This window comes from Lagopus muta, chromosome 1, assembly GCF_023343835.1.
Source record: "Lagopus muta isolate bLagMut1 chromosome 1, bLagMut1 primary, whole genome shotgun sequence".
NCBI classification, from domain to species: Eukaryota; Metazoa; Chordata; class Aves; order Galliformes; family Phasianidae; genus Lagopus; species Lagopus muta.
This window is the reverse complement of record NC_064433.1, coordinates 132,583,093-132,598,652: the sequence shown is the minus strand read 5'-3', so window position 1 is coordinate 132,598,652 and position 15,560 is coordinate 132,583,093. Positions and strand designations below refer to the sequence as shown.

Here is a 15,560-nt window from a genome sequence, read left to right as displayed (position 1 = left end):
CTAGACTGTTTTAGCCTTATTACTTTTTAGAAAACAAAATTAGAATCAAGAAGAAACAAACCCATTCCATATATATATGTATCATGGACTCACCTGCTCCCTTTCTACCCTCCTCTTTTCCTCCTCTGCTCTTCTTCTCTCTTCCTCTTCCTTACGTCTCCTCTCCATTTCTTCCAGACGTCTTTTTTCTTCCTGTTCCCTCCGCCTTTGCTCACGCTCTTGTTGCCTGCGAGCTTCCCGTTCTCTTCTTTGTTGCTACAAAAAGGGAAAAGAAACCACAAAGTTTTACTTTTGTTGTTATCAAAGAAAGAGGTGGGGTTGTTTTCTGCTGGGAAGAGAGGGATTTACCAGGACTGGCAAGCTCTGCAACTAAGTGACAAAACATTTTATGCAAGTGCTCCATCAGGAAACTAACTTATACCTAGCAAAAAGCTACCTCTAAAGGCATCACTTACTCTCCTGGGCTTCTTATATAAGAAGTCACATACTATATTTTTGACAGTTGTGGTGTGGAAGCTCACCTCTGCTCATCAAAACAGAGACTCGCACTGAAATCTCAATCTCTGAGGCACTGTTATCTCAATCTGTGAGGCACTGTTGAACTTGAGTATAAAGCAGAGGGACAGTTTTCTGGGCTTCAACACATTACCTAGTTGTTTCCAGCAGGAAATGATCAGCCTCACTGAATCAGCTAAAAGTCAAACGAGAACCATCTGAGCTTTTGGTAAGCAGCTTCTCTTTCAAAGACTAGCTTATGGTCGGCTAAGAATCTGGCGGTGTTGGGTCAACAATCAAACTCAATTTAATGTACTGCCCAAAACTTTGCCCAACAGAGAATGAAGGCTGACCAACAGCACCTCAGCCCCTCCCAGAACATCAAAAGCACCTATATGTAAAAGACATAAAAGAGCTGAGTTAAGCTTTTATGCTTCCACAGATAAGCTTCCACACATGACCCAAATCCAAACTGGTGCCCATAAGTCTGCTCAAGTCTAAAAAGAATTTGGAAAACAGCTCTAAAAAGCACGAACCAACTCATTTACGTCCAGATACAACCACGTATGACATTCAGAGAAGACATTTTAAATGCCCATACAGTCGTGACCAACTCTTTCAGCACTTCTGCAGAAGCATCCAGTTTGTCCACCTACCTCAAAATCCCAGGCAGCCTCCCACAACTGCCTGAGTGTCAAAAGACCCAGCTGTCTCCTGTTCAACTATTTATCTACTTTTTCTTTTATTACAGATTTCTACAGTATGATAAAAAGCAGAGAAAAACAAGAAAAAATAAGCATACTCAAATTTAATCCCAAATCCAACAGTAAAACCCCAAGCCCATTGGTTATTGCTTTTTACATTCAGATCAATACAATCACCACTTTTTTTGTTGATGCAAAGCTGCCACATATCTACCAGTTTAGGGCACTACGAACAGTCTTGTAAGAACGCTCTGATTAAGATTTTGAGGGGGTTCATAAATCCATCGTTATGGGTGCGTTTTTCACTGAAAGTGCTTTGTTCACTGAATGAGCAAAGGCCCAACTACACTCCTTGGGCTACTTCATGGAACTGGGATGAGCTTCCTCTACTCACTATGTTACCTTACATGCCTATGAAACAGTTGAAAGTCCAACAGCTTTTTTGCCTTCTGGAATCAATGCTGACACAACTCAGGCATGTTAAGAATTGGTAATAAAAAAAAATGGGCTGTATTATGATTCTCTTTAACTACATGCTGTTCTGTAAAACATACAATTTCCTTGAAGACCACTGTTCAAATATACTTTTCTCTACTATGACCCCTTTCTTCCTTGCCCAAAAGGACATCCTAGGTTCATTACCACCTCTCTATGCCACGAAGGACAAGTTTCTCTCTCTCTGCATTCTTCTCAGAAACATAGCTTCTGCATTCTTGCACATCCTCTCCTAACTAAACACATCTACCAGTCTTTCCTCTCTTGTTTAAGGAAGCTCTCTTCAATGAAGATAGATACAGAAATAGTTGGAGTGCTGCAAGGCAGCTGTCAAACACAGTGCATTTCATAGGTTTCACTGCTCCTTCTCCTTCACTTCGATGTATGCGCTCTTTGAAGGCATTAAACAGGCACTCTTATTTCTGAATATACACATCTGTGTCAAACAATTTCTATATTTAAGTCAATATATTCGAGTGCCTCTTGGCTAATCAAGTCTGACAGGCTCTTTGTTTAAGAAAACTAAGATACGAAGTGCAATAATTCTGTTGCCCTGCGGATGTGAGAGACAACACACTGCTGGCTGCTTAATATGCACATTTATCAACTCAAACACTTCTTAAACATATGAAGCCTGCCTGTCTAACAACACTGTGTTGACGTTATCAAGTGGATATTCTGCAAATCTTGTGATGGCATCATTCTCGTTACAAGGAAAATGGGCAGAGTTTGAATCTTTCAGACAACACAAATTCATCGCTTCTTGAACCAACAAAGGAATAGTCAACAATAAATAAATTGAACTTACTAATACAAAAACAAGTTACAATTTGACTAAGAGACAGCTGACTCCCCATGGCATCATGAAAACAATTATTGACTGTTACAAGACTAGATTTTTCAGCCACTCCTGAACAAGACTGCTAACTTGGTAGCTGAATATTTATTATCCAGCATTTTTTTTTTGTTTTAAAGGCAGATTTTCTGCCACCAATGTGCAATTAAGTCAACTCCCCAAAGCACAAACGCGTTATTCGTGATTGTCTAGACACCAAAGAGCACAGCGAGATGGCATTTCAGTGCATTGCTACTGCCTTCCCACCAGAAATCCCCTCAACCCACTGCCATGCAGGTAGAAAGCAAGGACCTGGCACCACATGCATATTCACAAATACCCTACACCATCTGTTTATTCTCAGTCTCCTTACTATAGGAGAAAAATTCCCCTTCCTTTGAGCACTACCTTGTAACCTGAGCACTGGAACAGTGACTGCTAACAAAGTGGAACTGACTTAACAACCACAGGGAAAGGAAATCCACAGTGACAAGCAACTCTTGGATCCGACTCTACAGTTTGTCAAAAGTAATGGCAAAGGCGGTTAGTTGCAAGCTGTCGTTGACCCAAGATGGCTTCAGGAGCAGCCCTTTAGGTGATTTCCAACCATGTTTCTGTTGGCACAAGGTTACCTGGTTGCCTCCAGTAATCCTTCCACAGAGATAAAGCCGTGGCCACTCAGTTCCTTTAGCTTGCCCCAAGGAAGGGAAAATCACTAAAATCTGCGGCCTGAGTTAAAACTATTGTCAGTTCTGTTTACAGAACTTAAATTTCTGACTTTAATAAGTGTGGTTGTAAGATGTTGTAATTTTTATCATACACTACAGAACAGTTCTGGTGTAAAACAGTGTTCTTCTACATACACATTAGGTATCAAGTAAATATCAGGATTAAGCGGATGCATACATCTTCTGTAGTTGGATATGGTATTACCAACTTTCTTATCCATATAAGATGAACAGTTTATTTTCAAAAAGGTAATCAATACCCAGAAGGTAAGTATAGGAACTACTCAAAGAAATATCAGAGATGATGAAATAGAATTTTTATAGAACACACGCAACCTCAAACATCATAAAACACTAGAAACATGCAGAGACGTAAATAAGATACAGAAAACACAGTGTATATACTCAGGCTCTTCAGCTGGCTTTAGGGTGCATTTAGGATGATCTCATAGCAGTACCCTACACCTCCACGTTGGAAGACCATGTAGTAGAGTATGATTTACCAGGAGGGGGCAATGCAACTACACATGCAGTTGGTATTTACCAACAGATCTAGGACCCAGTTCATACAATGAAATGCCTAAGGTGGATATAGACCTCCTAATTTAATATTCAAGAATATTATTACACTGCCTTGTTCTCAGGTAAAGGCTGAGAAATATATATGTTAATTATCTATTTCACAGAGAATTGGGCAGGCTGGTATCAGCTTAGGAAGAGGATTATTAAGATTGATAGAGGGACTTTTGCTTTGCTCACACAACAGATAAGCCAGATGTAGAACTTCTTACTCAGTACCAGTCCAAAGTGCAGGCAATTCAAATGAAGTAGATATGAATAATCTCCTCATATGTAAAAGAAACAAAGCTACGGCAAAAATCACCTGCGGGTATAAGTACATTAGCATCTTAGTTCAAATCAGGAGTGCTCTTTTGAAGTGAATCATCCAATCGTCTCCTCTTACCAGGTTTTGTTTCATATTTTAAAGAGGTCTCACAGTGCCAACCACTCCTTTTGGATGAAATTAAAAGGGCAAATGTGCTCCAACCACAAGCAGGCAGGCAGTCTAGACCTCAGCTAATCCAAAGCAATTCCTCTTGTCTTCAAACACTGGTAGTGAAGCCTTTGGGTCCTCAGCACTCTAATTACTGAGCTCCACAAATCTGTTTCTATTGGAGCTATACCCTAACACCACAAGAACATCCATCTTAGGTTCTCATTACCAGGCATATAATTTCATCTGGTTATCCTGACCTACAGAGGTCCACACAGAATGGGATTCAGAACAGCTAATTCTGAATTTGTCAAACCAGACTCAGTTTTGCAAAGTATAAATTTCGGTGCCTTTCCATGTGCGTTACACTGAGCACTGGGACCACCATGTTGATGAACAGAAGCATGACGAACCTGTTAGAACAGCCTAGAACAACCCTCAGGTTTCTTGTTTTAACCATCCAAGTATACTCATATGTCATATAGCAGATATTTATGCAAGGAAGTTTTATGCACATTCTAAAGTGGGGTGAGGAGGAGGAGGAGCAATCCTCTTCTCAAAATGTTTCAAATAATTTCCTGCACTTTGACCTTGTATAATTTCCACCTCCTAATATATAAATAATAAGGTCCCTGCAACAGCGACTTTTAAAAGTCACCTTTATGCCATTTAAAAAGCCATCTTTTCTCACACACTGCTGAGAATTACAGTTTTTGGCAGGTATCCTAAGCACCATTTCTGTTGCAGTCTTAGTCAAAACCGTCTAGGCTCTGTGTCAGCATTGTAAGAACAAGCCCTCGATTTTAATTTAGGAAGAGGGAGACAAGTAACTAGGCCAGGGAGATTATCTAATGCACAGAGTTCTTTCCTAAGAATGTCAAACAGGTATATCAAAACATATGCTGCACACAAGCAAAAATTACAAGAAAGCAGTGCTTATTAATAATATCCAAAAACTGACATAAACTCAAAGATTCGATGCCTGATGCTAATCATAACATTACCAAGCTCCTCATTGTTTACTGGCTTCATCAAACAGTGGGTGAGTTAAGGACAAAGTGACAACATTTCAGTATTTTGGCCTTCAATTGTGTCACAATACTGATGTTTATCTAAATATGTGTCTACTACCCTTCCCCCATCTTAAAAAGCTTGTTTTGGCAGATGCTTAGTTAAGAATCACTGGGGAACATGCATTTTTCCAACCGAAGATCCAACACATTAAGTGAGCTGATTTTTTTTTAAAGTTCTGAAGCCATTTTTAACTCACTTTAAGAACTCCCCCACCATCATCTGTACAAGAAAACCTTTAGAGCTCATCACTCATATTAATGACTTTAAGGGAACCAGGCAGAGGTTACAGACTCAATAAAAGGTAATAGCTCTTCTCTTTCAAACACTACATGGTTTACCGTATAACCTTATTCAGTAATACATCAACCTACATTACATGATGTCTTGTGGTTGCTGAAGCTGTTAGTTCTGTCTTGTATTTTAAGAAGCAGCAAGACTGCTTTAAACATAACTTTCAGGTAATTGCCTTTTCTTTCAGATGCTCAGCAACTTATGATTTCTGCAACTTCCCAAATACCATTCAACCCTGTGCAGCAAAGAGGCACGTTGCTTTGTTTCCATTAATAGCAGCTGCATTTCCTTTATTTTAATATGAAATTCCAGATTTTAAAGTTTGTACTGATTACTGAAGTTAAATGACTTAGATAATTTAATTGTAATACCCCTCCTCACCAAAGAACTACTCCCCAGAGAACCCTAGACATTAAAGAGGCATTTAAAAGAACTTACTGACCCTCAGACTAAAATCAAGCTTAGAGCAGAAGTGGTATCTCTCACCCACACCTGACAACGTAAATTTTTTAAAAAATATTTTCATATTGCCCCCTTGTTTTCTTTTTATAGTGTCTTTTTGTCATCTGTTCCCCTGAAAAACTGTTGCACAGCCAAAGTCTAAAAACAGCTGGATGAGCAACAATGTTTATCTTGGCAGTCTCAGAAGGGTGGGGAAGAAACAAAGAAGAAATGGAGTTTATAAGTCTCCCCCTTGTCCCTCCTCCTGGCTCTATGTGTGGCTGAGCGTTTGCTACCAGTCCCTTCTTATAACAGCACTGAACTCTCTGGCACACTTAAAAAGGAGGGATAAGGAGCATAGCGTGACCTGGAAAGCCATTTGGAATTTTCTGTTATTTGTTACATAAACACATCACATGAAATTCGAAGTCGGGATGCAAATTAACATTTGGTACTGGTTGCCTCCTTGTTAAGCATTAGCAGGATTTGGAAAATCAGACTGGGTGTAGTTTTTTCACCATTGCTAAGTGAACAGTAGAAACAGTGACTCAATAAGAGGTCATTTAAGGACAACTGGAGTTTGACCCTGCATTTCCTGCAGAGCCAGATGACTGGTTTCACTGCAGCTCTCATGCCCAGCTTTGGCTGAAGAGCTGTTTTGAAATCTTTTACCTCAGAAGCTCACACTGACTATTCCATTTACATAGCTATAAACACACATAAGAGGCAAAAAGGAACAATGCTTTACACGTTCGTTTTTTTCCCCTAACCTCCAGGTTGCACATGCAAACTGCTTACTTACCATATTACAGAAGCGTGATTTAAGTATTAATGATTTTTGTACAATTATAAATTTAGGATTGATTTTTAAATCATACTTATTAATCTGTGTCACTTCTAGTCATGATGCTACTATGTATGAGGGAACAATATATGACAAAATAGGTTTCTACCTAACACGAATGAGTGTCAAACACAGCTGCTTGAGAAAGTTTTCCAGTGAAATTCTAAGCACATCATGGCCTCCCAAAAATCATTTTGATGCACTGCCCAGTTTTAAAAAAAAATCTGCACAGTAATAATGTCTCTTGTTCTCTACAGCTACCTAGAGTCTAGACACGTTGCCTCTTCTTTGGAACAGAAACCAAGGCCCAGACTTCCCCAGATACTTTCAAACAACTAAGGCTTTGGCTCCTCTTGCCTTCACAGGAGCTCCTGGAAATTCAATAGTTTGGAATACTGCTCACATTCATGTAGGCAGACTTGGGTTTAAATCTTCTGCTCTACGTTTGCCAGTGAATTTGTACATTTTCTTTCCTGAGATGTTCTGAGGCTACAGAGAACTCTTTCTAAATGGGCATGGGTATGGGAAACACAAGTGGAAGAGGGGCTCTTGCTCCCAGGCTCCGGTCTCCTGTCTCTACCTCTTCCAGCCGTCTCCTTTGCTCCTTCTGCTGCTCAATGCGCTTCTGTCTCTCTGCCAGTAGCTGCCTCTTGTACTCCTCCTGCTCACGGAGCTGCTGCTCCTGCAGCAGCTGCTGTCTCCGAAGGGCTTCGGATCGTTCCTTGTTTTCCTGCTGCAGCCTCAGGAAATCACGTCGGAGGGTTGATTCTCCAGGCACATTGACAATGGAGCTGCAACAAAAGGAAGTTGAAGTCTCTCATACAAAAAAAAACCTGATGGGCCATTAAATACCTTTTCCAAAGCAGGGAAACATTAATAAAACATATAATGATGTTAAATTTTAATCCCATTTCTTTCAAAACGACACTGGATGCACATCAAATACACGCTCTCAGTGGAAGGCGTGAAATGAGGCCAAGCAAAATACGGACCAACTCTGACATGCTGGAGCCCCTGACCAATCACATTTGCCATAAATCTCCTTCCACCCAGAGCTCTCTGGCTCTAAGCCATACAACAGGGAGCTTTAAAACCTTCAGCAGTCACAGAAGAGGCATTCAAACCCTTTGGGTGGTTTGTGCAGCTTGTGCATGCACTTAATAGAAAACAGAAATTCAGCATGCTCCTGATTTACGTCATGGGCATTTAGACTTGCTTAGCATGGACTGCTCAGAACCCTCCAAAGAACAATTATTACCTTGGCTCTCCTTCTTGTTCAGGCACTTCCTCCTCTTCTTCCTCACTTCCACTATATTCATACTCCGTCTCATCTAAAGGAAAGAAACATTGACCTAGACAGTGCTTATCTTTTATTTCAGGACAGTGCAGATTTGAAACAGTGCCTTAATGAACCAGCTCCTAACCCCTTCAGTGAGAAGGTCCATCTCAGACCCCAGGATTCATTTACATACATATACAAGCCCATCTTCCCACACAGGTAGCAAAGCAGTGCTCTGCAGTAAACTTCTGGCAAATTCCCTGAATGACACCAAGTTCTATACATAAGACAAAACATCTGGGGTATCTTGGCACCACCTGAACAAAGAGAATAGGCTGCCCGAGACATTTGCTTCACGGGTCTCGTGATGCGTTACTTCCTGAGTTTGATTTATGGCATCATCCCAGAAATGAACCTACCACAGAACAAAAAATGCAAAGGCATAAATGCCAATATCCTCCTGAATACTGTTTAATGCTCAGATGGAAGAGGCAGTAGCTCATACAGGAGTAAATGCAACTTCTCTGAAAACGAGATGCTTGCACCTGATATTTTCTCCGTATAATGACAGAACAAAACTCAAAAACCCACTGAGAGTCAACACATGAATTAAAAAAGAACATCTCAAGGGCATGGGGTTTTTTGGAGCTTTTCTAGGAGTGGGGATTTAGATCAAAAAGCAAAACAAAAATACCTACTCTTAGTAAGATGCAAGAATGGATTTTTAGAAGTGCATACCTTTCTCTCCTCTCTTCTTCCTGGTCCTGTCTATATGGTCCTTAAGCTGGATTCGGACTTGCCTTTCATTTGGTTGGTCACGTATAAATGGATGTTTCAGTAGTTGCTCTGTAGAAGGTCGCTGCATGTAATTCTTCACTAGACAACCTTCTATAAAGCTGAAAAACTTTTTTGACCTGAGGAAGCAGGAAAGGGAAAAAAAAAAGCAAAACAAAGTAAGATCACAGCCACAACTCAGCTCAAACATCTTTTCCCATTCTTCCCCAAAATCTAACTCCTTTCCTCGAAGAGCATCACATCCCAGAAGTTGGCAAAAATGCTGTTTGCAAGTGTGCTTCCAAAACAGAGCCAAGCATGCTCCAGCTGAACACCGGGCTGGGCGGACACAGGGCAATGCCAACATACCTGCAGTGCTTTGGCACAGCCTTGCAGAAATGCGCCCTCTTTCACAGGCTTAATTGCCCTGAAATGCAGGATATATTAGTGAAAGCAAATCATGCAAACCCAGCTCTGCTACTTCTGGACTGGAGCTGGCTTGCATCCAGCTTGCTTGGAGCACAGGCAGGGCAGCTCTGGTGTGTCTCCACCTGCCCATGCTATCTAAGGGCATGTCTACTTCAGACAAGCCATGAGGAAAGCCGCAAGAGTTGCTGCCAACACTGCACTAATGCAAGCAGCACCATGCACACTGCTGCTTTTACAGGCAACCTGGGTTCACTGAGAAGGGTCTATAATAGCTTAAGATTATTTATTTTCTACCTGAAGACCCACACAAAGCAATTCTCACAGAATAACACGCAATGTTGAACAATGCTGTCCATTCAACACCAGCACTTGGGGGCAAATTCTCACTGGTACAATTTAAGGGATATAAACTGAACTGAGTTCCTCCTGCACACTGTGTAAAGTGACAGGGAATGGAAATCTGTCAAGCTGGGGCACCGCCATTCTCAACCTGCACTTAATTTGAACTCTCCAAAGAGGATCTCTCCAGACAGAAGTCTCCAAACAAACTGCCTTTCAAAACGCCAGCAAGGGAAATATTCACAACTGTATTTTTCACCATTTGGCCTATTTTCTCATAACCTGATATTGACTACAGTAAATAAAAACAGTTGAGTCCTAGCAGCCCTGGCTTTGGCCAGATTCACTTTTTGATTGCTTGGTGTTCTCAAGCTGCTCCCGTGCTTGGGCAGCAAATGCTTCTATTATCTGGTTAAATGCAAAACCAACAACAGTTTCCATCCATTGATTCACTTTCCTAGTGCCATGTAGGAGGACGAATTCAAGCTAACTTCACTTTTTTTCTGTTACTACTCACACCTAGAATGTTATGACTCTGAATAAAAAGCAATAAAAAGGTTCATGAAATGCTCGTACAAATACTTTAACACATGCAGAAAGCAGATTCGAAAGAGGGAGTGGGATACCCTGACAGCATAAGTGCATAAATAAGTCAACTCAGGCAAAGACCAAGTCCAGCAAGCAAACCAAGATCATATTATGTTGAATATGGCAAATCACTATTTTGACAGGATCACAGCATTCTGCGATCACATTCAATCTATATGAAACCTCTTCCAGGGAGTATTTTCATTTCATACGTGCCAGTCATAACCAGTAACTGTGAGGAAATCCTCCGATACTAATGGATTCTTCTCAGCTGGCAAGGAGCACACACTCAATTTCAATCGTTTACAATAATTACAATAAAAGCCTTCATTACTTTTAATAGCTCCTTTCAACTTAGCAACTACAGTGCTGCTCTGCTTCTGTGTTATGATACACCGGAGAAAACGTACTGCTTATTAAGAGTGCTGCAGGAGTTTATTTTTTAAAACACAGTTCTATTTGTCACCTTAATACTGATGCTGTTCCATAGAGGGAAAAAAAAAAACACGCTTCATTTTTATTTTCATAGAATTTGGTACCATACCTCTGGGACAAACAGAACTAAATAAACAATACACGCTTTTTATTTTATGCTTTGGTTCAATGGCACAGGAGATAACAGCAGAGTGATTTTAGGTAACAAACTGCCCTACAGTTCTGTGGAATTGGAAGCAGAATGATAAGCACAAAGACAAAATACCATGACTACAAAAGAAGACAGAAACAAGAGGCAATGTATACATACCATTTCTTGGATTTTAACCGAGGGGGAGGGTTTCTGGGTATCAGAAAGAGTGCCCTCATGGGATGCATGTCACAAAGTGCTGGAGGACAGAAAACAAAACCAAACACAAATATGTAGGCATTTGCTTAGTTGCTCTCTGTCAATACCATGGCTTCAGCTCCCACAGACATTCCCACAGTCCCCACCACACATGCATGAATTGTAGATAGCAACCCAGCTAGATGGAATTTGACCAAAATGACAACAATTCTGTAGCTCAACATGCTAAGGGCAGCCCCAGAGATCATGGCACACATTAACCTTCAGAATCAAACACAATGGGAACATTTGTGCACAGCCCTCCTCCATTTCCAAGTTATCTAACTTAAGTTTTGCTCAAGAGAATACTGGGAGACAATGATGGCAGAAAGGAAGAAAACCAGTTACTTTTACATATAAGTTCTTCACTTTCCCTCCTCTCCCATACACAAACAACTAAAGCAGGATGCTTCATTTTCACTCTCCAAACTTGAAGCTTTTCTATACTCCCAGGCCTGCAGATTTCGAAACATGGAAGTATCGATATGGAAAAAATAAATAAAAAATATATATATTCCCTGCAGAACTGCAATGTAAACCTGAACTCTCTTAATTCAGAGAGTGTGGAACTGGAGTCTGGAATTTCTGCCAGACAATCTTTCCTGCTGTGCTGGAGCAGAAGTACTATGGCAGAGCCGACAGAGCAGGGAAGGAGGCTGCCCAAGAAAGGAAACTGAAAGCAAATCCTCCATTTTGATCATCTTCCCATGGCTGACCCCTTGCACCACAATTCCAGCTCCAATGATCTCTCCAGGAAGAGGAAATGTCTTCCATGCACAAGAAACTCAGGACAAACAGACTGACATGATAGGAATCCAGGTTTCTGAGACAAGAGGCCACAATGCTGGTGGAGAAAACTCTTGGATGCTCACGGATTCTACTAGATCACCAACTTTAAGGACAGATTTTTCAGCTGCCTCTTGAGGAGGCAGATCCCACATACCAGTGGACAGTCCAAGGCAAGAGCTATTTAGCATTAACACAGGATTTTTGTTTACTTTCAAAATGCCCTTCTTCTGATTTCACATGAAAAGGGGCCACAATTTTTTTCAGTGCGAAGATGAAAAAATATTCCTGTCCAATTCCAGGCTTACAAAGCCCACTGAAACAGCCTTTAATTGAGAGCCTCCCAGGCAACTCAATGCTCTGAACAAGAAGGTAATGCAAAAAGGAGGTCAAGTGGTAGCTCAAATGCTGTTAACACAGGGCTGGCTGAGGTGTCCTGGGAGCAGCTCTCATATGGGCATTCATGCAAAATTGCCATTAGAAAGGGAAAAAAACCCAAACCATCAGACCTCCTACAACGTGAATCCAAACAAGAATGTCATGCTTCATTTTATGAATTTTACATTAACAACAGCAATGATCTAGCAGAGGCTGCAAATGAAATGACTGCTTTTTTTTCTGGTAGGAAAATGTCAATACTTCATTTCAATGCAATCATTTCAAGTTTCAAGCTGGGCTCTTGTGTGGTGGTGGCGTTTGTTTACACTTAGAAAGAAATTAATATTGTAGTTTACTCTTAAGTACTTTAGCCTGCTGGGTTTTTTTAAATCCAGAGCCAAAGCTGGGAGTGGGGGTAAGAATATCTTCCTATATCCTAAGGATTTTTTCCAGTTTTCTCCCTCAAAAATATCAACATCAACTCATGAGCGCTCTCAAGCAGTAAGCATAAATAAAGTTCAACATTATGTACCGAAGATGGATTTACAGCTTAAATCATGCCACTTCTAAGGAAGATCAACACCGCCCACTGATGAGTTGAAACAAAAGGAGAAGCAGTGTTAGCCTTACCCAGCCTCACAGAAAGGCAACACAGAAAAGATTGTTACAGGTGCTTTATTCATTACGGTCAAATTTCTCAAGGCTCCACCGCACCTCTCCCTAGCTGAGGTTCCAGTATCTCAGCCAGACCATACACAGACTGGGTCACGCTTCCAAAGACAGTATACTACCCATAGGAAGGAAGTCTGATGCTTGATTAGCTTCCAAATATTCCTGCTATAGAAATTAAATTATTGCAGTCTGTGCTGTAGTGCTTAAGCACTGTATCAAAAGTGTTGCTATTTAGGGGATTTTATATTTATAGGGCAGGCAAAACCGAAGAGAATAGAAATAACACGAGGACACTTTCAGAAACCTCAAAACTAGGTTTAGATTACAACAAGCATCTCTTAAGTACACGTTTCAGCTTTATTCAGCCCACTGGAAAAGCACACACATCACTTACGGGGAGCTCCTTCTGCCATTTCTATGGCTGTAATGCCGCAGGACCAGAGGTCACTCTGCATAAAGAGAGACAGACACCATATGTTAGGAGGTAGATTCACTCATTCAGACAGTAAGAGTGCTATTTGCAGAGGCCCTGTAGGTAGGGCTGTAAGGAAATAACAAGGTTGTTTAAATAATAAGCTATTTTTTTCTTTAACGGTATCACAAAATGCTCTTTGCCATATCATACACTTTTATAAACAAATGCATCTACATATTCATACAGAGCATGCAAATGACCCTTCCTAAGAACACATGAATGCATTCACATTAGGACAAAAATACATTTGCCCTAAGTCTAAGTCTACAAAACAACAGATTTTTTCCTTGTTCCACCCTTGTTTACAAGGGACCAAACACTTCCCTGTAATAAACTCACAGAATACACTCTTGATATTCCCCCAAGCAGAAGACAAAGAAAATGAAGGACTAAATAGGCCGTTGGGCAAAACCCCAAAACCCAGTAACTCTTTTTCACTGTCTAAATCAGCAAATAAACAAGTACAGATTAGTGGAATATAGCCCTTCCTTGACTTTTTTGTACTTAATGGAAACCAGATAATAATATAAGCACATAATATTGTATAGAGGAATAGCCATTACTGCTAAAAAGGTAAGAAGCCTCTGTTGGCCTCTATACTTGTGGCCAAAGCAAATGCTCTTTCCCTGTCGTATCAGTTTTGCTTGAAACATCAAGAAAGAAGAATCCTTCAGTGAGAGTCTTTCAAGGTGTCACCTCTGGAGAGTGCGCCTGGCTGGAAGCTAACTGCACTTGCTCCTGAATTAGACCCAGGAGGCTCAAACGTAGCTGGAAAAGTCCCAGCAAGGAATGAAAGAGATTCCTTATGGGGAAAAACAGTGGAGGAGGTTGCTGAAAGGAGTATAGCCACTCCTACGAAAGACTTGTTCTTATAAAAAGCAGCGTTCATTTCTGGCAACAGTACTGATTTTGAACAAATTAATGAAAACTGATGAGCAAACAAGCTCTTCTGTACTACCAGCAGAGAATTTCTAATGGTCTGGCAATTGTACTTTTAAGCCCAGCAGGGCAATCGTTTTTCTTGGTGCAATCCTTCATTTTAAGCAAAACTGCACAGCCTCCTGGTCTTATGGAAGCTTCAACCATCAATTTTCTAAGGGAAGAAAAAAAATAAATAACTAAAAAAGACTACTGCTTCAACACCCCTATGGGGTGCATCAAGAACGATACATGCGTGTGAAACGAACCCCTTTTCACACTGCTGCTGTACCAACGACTACAGCAGAGAGTTCTTCTCTTTTGCTAGATCATGTAATAGTTACCTTCCTAATAATCCCATCTGTAAAGATCTGAAGCACTGTTTTTATTTCAAAGAGCTGTTAGCTGTAAAAAGTGATTAAATCAAGACAAACATGACCAACATGATCAATAAATCAAAAGGGGTACAAACACCACAGCAAACATCCTGTTTTTTAATAAATTTTTACGTACCAATATCTAACATTACATCAATCTCAGCAACTTGATATTCAGCCTTAATATTCGGTATAAGAGCCTAATCATTGCTTTTTCAATCTCTTTGTTGCCTTTCTTGGTTAAAAGTTTGAATGGTAGCATCAGCCTACGTGAAAATTTTTATAAAACCTTATTTTCTCATTCTTCTTGCTTTCATTAAACTAAGCTGAGAAATATATTTAAGATTACAGGATGCTCTGACTAGAGAAGTTTAACTCTGAATACACAAACATAACATCCTTAAGGGTAAAGCAAATACCATCACATCAATTAATGGTTTTGCAGTAATTAAATCTTTTATCAAGATCCGCATGCATCCAGTAATCAGGAACAGACACAGTGTAAATACCTCCTCCTGCCCTTTGCTAGCTCTCCAGACGGTGCATCTATTTAAGGCAACACCTAAAATGCACTGTTCTGGGTTATTACAATAACTGGGGCATATTCAAACATAGTTTATAGGAACAGCATTACACAAATTGAGAACAAAAGCACTTTCAGTTAAGCTTTTTTTTTTGGCTTTCCCCAAGTAGCTACAGCACACTGAAGTCTATACCTTATGAAGCTAAGACAGTACAAGTCACAGCAATGAGCCATACCTTGAGCCCCCATAGCAAGAATGTACCTACACAAAACAAAATTACTCTTACGAAGCATACGT

At 40.4% G+C, this 15,560-nt stretch overlaps 1 protein-coding gene across 7 annotated transcripts in view; it reads right to left on the bottom strand.

The window, feature by feature from the left end:
- Window positions 1-15,560, bottom strand: part of MAP4K4 (mitogen-activated protein kinase kinase kinase kinase 4) — a 155,435-nt gene that overhangs the window by 36,079 nt on the left and 103,796 nt on the right. For all 7 annotated transcript variants that reach the window (XM_048934368.1, XM_048934369.1, XM_048934371.1 and 4 more), the window contains exons 8-13: window positions 13,364-13,418; window positions 11,056-11,134; window positions 8,919-9,094; window positions 8,160-8,232; window positions 7,482-7,692; window positions 94-255 (exon numbers count right to left, since the gene is read on the bottom strand). In XM_048934368.1, coding sequence (XP_048790325.1) covers window positions 94-255; window positions 7,482-7,692; window positions 8,160-8,232; window positions 8,919-9,094; window positions 11,056-11,134; window positions 13,364-13,418 — 756 coding nt within the window. The remainder of the gene's footprint in view (window positions 1-93; window positions 256-7,481; window positions 7,693-8,159; window positions 8,233-8,918; window positions 9,095-11,055; window positions 11,135-13,363; window positions 13,419-15,560) is intronic.